General features: G+C 38.3%; 1 protein-coding gene across 1 annotated transcript in view; it reads left to right on the forward strand.

Moving 5' to 3' along the window:
* ADGRL4 (adhesion G protein-coupled receptor L4) overlaps positions 1–4,957 on the forward strand; it is a 73,381-nt gene extending 68,424 nt beyond the window's left edge. Inside the window, exons 14-15 of the mRNA XM_074151800.1 lie at positions 4,751–4,842; positions 4,942–4,957. Of these exons, the coding sequence (XP_074007901.1) occupies positions 4,751–4,842; positions 4,942–4,957 (108 nt within the window). The remainder of the gene's footprint in view (positions 1–4,750; positions 4,843–4,941) is intronic.
* Positions 4,958–6,000: the final 1,043 nt, after the last annotated feature.

Below are 6,000 nucleotides of genomic sequence, written 5' to 3' on the forward strand. Positions count from 1 at the left end.
TGATTAGAAAAGCACCAGGAAATTTATTAATTTATTTGAATTTGCAATTGCTTTTTCTCTCCTGTGAATTTCTTTACAAGAGGAAATTATCTAGATTGATGCTGTGGATAAGATCTGACCCTAGGACTTGTACCACTCTAGACAGTCTGAACTCTTCCTCACGTGCCTCCTGTACCTTACCCATCATCACAGCTGTGAACATGGGAACTGTACCATGGAGATCCCCAAAACACCACTGCTGAAAATGTCACTACCCTGCTCTATATCACAGTGTGCATCCATGATACATGCAAGTGTTAATCTGCAGGCTGAAACCCACAGCAGTGTCCACTCTTGCCCCTGAATCCCTTGAGACTGCCACTCTCTATGATGTGTAGAGGTAAAGCCTTGACAATAGTGGAGGCAATGGGAGTTTTGCCATTTAACAGGAATTCTGCCATTGGTTTAATGGGTCTAGAAGTCACTCCAAATTCCTAAATCCTCGTGACCTTTCACACAAATGATCTCCCCATCTTCCGTCAGGGCTGTACAGTAATACCTAACTCCTCCAGATTTGTGGCCCCTTGGAGATTATCCTGCGTTATACAGATACATAAATGTAGTTGTCCATATCTACAGAATCCTGATTTCATGGGATCCTAATAATTGCCCTTATTTAATGTCTGTTTCACATAAATATATTTTAAGTTTCCTACCATTTGTTCATAAATACACGGTAATGTTTCTAGAATTTAAGAGAGCTAAAAATACTTTTACAAATATCTTTAAGGAGAAATAATTCCCTGAAGATGCTATGAGTGGCGGCTGTTCCTATATCAGCCCTTGTCTTTGATTAACCACTTAAAAAAAAAAAAAAAGAAAGAAGACATAGATTAATTATTAAAATTAGCCTGTAGTGCACCTCAGCATGCTGAGTGAAACCTGATTCCCACTGAATCTCAGGGGGAGAGCTGAGGATGTTGAGCACCTCACAGAATTGGGCTTGTGGGGAAAAAGTGAGAGGTTTGCTTTGCGAAATAGTAAGGACTGAATGCACTGTTTGCCCAACAGCAGTTTGGGGTGGTTTGTTAAATAAATAAATATATATAAAAAAGAATTCAGTTTTGGGCTTGGAATCAATGCAATTCCCCTTTAGCCTATTAGACTTGCCGAGAAGCCCCTCTCAGGACATGCAGCAGTTTCTCTGACTGCTCAGCCATGTAATAACACTGAAAACAAAGGCACAAGAACTTACCGTGTCACACTGTAATGTCGTTATTCACTTGATAAAACTGTGGCCGTGCCACAACATTTCACGCTTTGGCTTTGCCCAAAGCTGCAGAGTAGCTTTGCTCATTATACAGGTAACTTCTCCCCGAAGCCATGTGTGGCAGCAGCAGTCCCCAGGCTGGCCCTTTCCAGGCCTGGGCAAAGTCTGTCCCTCAGCTAGGTTTGACAGTTGCCTGCACATCTTGCTCTACTCCAGCTTGCTGCCTCTCCGGAGACAGTGTATCTTATGTTTTTGCCATTTCATTCTCATTCACCTTGCCTGTCACCTTAAGGCAGCCTTAATTATAACGTCATCAAAGGTTTATTCAACAAGATCTGAAGATTGTGCTTTAATTATAAAAATGAAAACATGCGATTACAACCAAAGTAAGTATAAATCACAGTATTTGGCTATAAATAGCAGCTGAAGCCTTTTTAGATGTTTCAGTGTCTTCCAGAAGCCCCTCAGGTTGTCCCAGCTGGAAGATTTGGGGCTCCGGGATTCCTTTTGCCTATCTATATTTTAGATTACTTTTACAGCCTACTACTTCCATTTCTGCTCATTTGAAGCTCAGTTTCAGATAAAAAAATCAAATGTCTTAAGTGGTTGTATATTTGGCCATGCATTTTGGGGGATTTGACTTCCCATCCCATTTGCTGAAATATGTATTGGTCTTTGGGGATATCAGTTAATAAAGGCCATTTCCCCTTTAGTCCTAATCCATCCAAATCCTCAGTATTCCTACTCAGACCACTGTCCAATGTCAACTTTTTACTTTACATCTCCCAGAAACAGCTGAGGCTACTGGTATGGTTATAGCAAAGAACATGCAGAGTATCAGGTTGAAGCAGAATATATTTAATTTTGGGATACCTGTTGGATTACCGTTTTTCTCTAAAAACCACAATTGACACATTATTAACATTAGCTAGCTTTTTCTCCTAGATTTACCCATGAGTTCATGCTATTGTTTTCCCTCAAGTTTTGCTGCATCTCTGCGTCACAGGACAGTGACAACTACTTTGTTGTTACTTTGTCCTCCAGAGGACAAAATGCAGTTCCAGAGGCCTCTAACTTAGGTTGGAAAGAAAAAAAAAAACAAAAAAAAACCAAAAAAACCCAAAAAACTGCTATGTTGCCTAAAAGCTACTGCTTTGAGACACTGAACGTTGTGTAAAGGCAGTCTATGCACTTTGCTATACGTATTTTTTATTAATGGAGTGATTCAAAATGGGGCAAAAACCGACATAAGACTTTAATAAATCTTGGAAATGACCGGGTATTTCAGAAGTTAAGCTCACCCTCATTACCCTGTAACACTACCTCCTGCGAGGCTACCTGAGACGTATTGTACAATAATTGTGTTCTGGCAGCTGACTCTGAGAAGCCGGCGTTAACCTCTCCCGCTCCCCCGAAACGTACAGATTATTCCCATTAGAATGAATTGATGAATGAAAAGATCATAGTTAATGGGTATTACTTTAATGCAGAGGGCCAAATCCTATTATCCTGTGCAACGGACAGTGTAAATAGTATTTGTGTAAAGGAGCCCCGCTGGGACAAAGAGAAATGGAGTTCGCTGCCGTGAGGCCCCACATCTGCCCGTTGCCCACCCCATCCTTGCTCTGCAAAACTTCCCAGTTCTGCAGCTGGTGTATCTGGCCGAAGAATAATGGGGTTTGGTCCACAGAGCTTCTTACAGAGGCTATTAATGGCAACAGGAAGGTTCTCGTTGACATCAGTGATCTTGGTGACGGGCCAGCAGAGAGGAAGCTTGGTCATGTGGTTTGTGCTTGCAATCGTGGTAGCAGTTTCTGAAGAAGTGTGTATTCTCTGTGCTCATGGTACTTTGATCACATTTCACCCAACCTTTTTCAGATTAATAAATACATTAGGTGGGTTATGCAGATTACAGTATGTGCACTAAGTTATTGGATATATTATTCACCAACAAATATAAAATTAAAAGTAAGACTGCATATAATTACCCACAACTGCTGACTGACTTATAATTAACTTTGAAAAATTGCTGGTTTAGGAGATATTATAGACTACAATTTTAAATATAAGGAGCTCCAGAATAGCTCTCATGATCAGCGCAAGTACAAGGTATTCAGTGAAAGATTAATTCCCTAAACTGCTAATCAGCTCTATCTCCTGTCTTATCAAATTGTAAATACATTATGCTGTATTAAAGTATGAGGATGCAGCTAATTAAAGCAGAGCCTGCATTTAATATCAGATACTCCCCCCTTGACACAACAAAAATGTTCTAAGGACATACATAACAAGTGTTAACAAATGAAAGTGATTCTTTTTACAGTGATGCTGTGCTCCTACAGCAGCCTTTTGTTTTCATCTCAGAGGATATTTTTCTTTAAAGAAAAATAGGGAAGGAGGAAAATCACACAGTCTTTTTGGAGAAAAAAGTTGGGGAAGACATAATTCTATTCATTCTACAGCTGGAAGCCCACAGGAACCAGCCAAGGGATTACAACCAAGGATCTACAAGTAGTATCTGGATGATATCCAGCTAAAATTTGGTTCATTTACAAACATTTTTAATAGATTCTGATGTTAAACACTGCAAAGCAAAATAAGAAAATTTTTTTAAAGCAAGAAAGCAAACCCATCCACATTGTTAAAAGAACACAGTATAAATTTAAATGAAAGATCAGTGAAGCCTAGCCAAGCAAACAGAGGTTCAGAACCATAATTGAGTATCATTTGCAAAACTGCTTCTCTTAGTTGCTTTTTTCTGTTTCAAACTTAAATAAAGTGATGCCATTATAAAGAAGGCAGGAAAAAAACATTCTGAAATTATTCACCTATGAAACAAATATAAAATACAGGAGAGAATACGCAGCAAGGAGCCTTTCAATGAAAGTTAGTTTTTTAGAAATTCTTTGTGTAAACCTCAATGTTTTTTTGTGCCATTTGAAAGTTTTCACACCCCAAAGACCTCAGAATATATGATGTTATTAATGTTATTCAGCAACAAAAGACATTTTGTCAAGATCTACATGATACAGTACAATAGAAAATCTGGGGGGGGGGGGGGGGGCTGGGGTTTTCTCCATTTTTCTTTTCTTTCTTTTCTTTTCTTTTCTTTTCTTTTCTTTTCTTTTCTTTTCTTTTCTTTTCTTTTCTTTTCTTTTCTTTTTTTCTTTTTCTTCAACATATCTACTTTAAAAAATACTCAGCAGGAAATCAAAGAGATTTACCAATAAAATCAATAAACATCTGCAGACTGCTGGTAATGATACTGTTGAGATAAGGTAGAGTTACAGCCCTGTTTGATCAATGTTTATTACAGAGCTCATATTTTTTAATAGAAGTGGATCAGAAAAGTGTGGGGGTTTTCCCCTCCCAGCACTGGATTCTGTAGGTTTCATATACACAGAAACTTTACCTGGCTTGTTTCATTTAAATGTGTATCAGTTATTGAAATTCAAAAGCATCCTGGCTTCAACTAAAAGTTCCTTTCTTCACTCCTCCCAGGTTAATTTGTTGGCTTTCGGAGTGATTATTTATAAAGTATTTCGACACACTGCAATGTTAAAGCCAGAAGTTAGTTGTTACGAAAATATAAGGTAAGTTCGACATTTAATACAAATTCTACCTTCTGTAAGTTTAAATACAGCCAGAGATGAAAGTGGGTATTCAAAAATAACAATTTAATCTTCTGGAAGATTTGTAGAAAAATAAAGGGGTTTTTTTCTGTGATCCCCTCATATAGATTTGGATTTTGCAATCTTTATTCCCATTGAGGATTACCTTGTATAGCAACACTGGGGTTGTGTGAGATGTGTACAAGGAATACGAGTGGCCCATATCAACCCATACCAAGAGGGTAAAGCCTGAGGGCAAGGTTAAGGAAGTAATTGTCCTTTTTTCTTCAGTACTTTCCACAGCCTCTATGCAAGCCAAACCAGATTTTGGAAGTTATGCTGGAATTAGGACCAAAATATTTGCCTTGAAGTAACAAGTAATACAGTGATATGAGAATCAAGCCATTCACATTATTTGTAAAAAGTCTACAGTAGGACATTGTGCTTCTGTGGCTTTGGGGGGGGGGGATTCTCTCCAGGATTTTTACTTTGCATGCTGCTATGATTTTTCCATCAACTCACTCTCTTTAAAACTGATTTATAGGGACCTTGAAAACCATTTGTGCAGGAAAAGCTGAAGTGTACTACAGGGAACATTGAAAACAACTTACTGTTTGTGTTGCTTAGGAACACTCCTGCAGTTTCAATGCATTGCACTAGATTTATAGTTAGGATTTAGCAATTGTTTGATTGATTACTTTCTCTTATTCTTCACTCTTCGTAGCTTCATGTGGTGAGCTGGTTTTAATGAAGTTGAAAATTATTCATTTTCAGAGGAACAGTGCTAAAAATGTCTGTTGTTCAAAGGAAGTCCTGCAATGACTGGGCTGAGAATGAATAAGAAAGTAATCAGTGGCTTCATTTCCAAGACAACATGCTGTAATTTGCTCAAGTCTGTGAACAGGGCTCTACAGCATGTTGGGGAAAAAAAATCATAGCCACTCAGTTCCTATAATTTTAAAGCATCAATATGCTGACCCAGGAACTATTTGAGAGCATTTGTGTTCTAAAAACAAGAATATTTTTTTAAAAGAGAAAGAATGAAAGAAAGTCTAGTTTTACAACTGGCACCATCTTCTGCAATGAAGCTGAGAGGCAGCCTGAGAACCCTTCAATGTCATGCACATGCACTGACCTAAG

The sequence above is a fragment of the Numenius arquata genome, chromosome 8 (genome assembly GCF_964106895.1).
Source record: "Numenius arquata chromosome 8, bNumArq3.hap1.1, whole genome shotgun sequence".
Lineage (NCBI taxonomy): Eukaryota > Metazoa > Chordata > Aves > Charadriiformes > Scolopacidae > Numenius > Numenius arquata.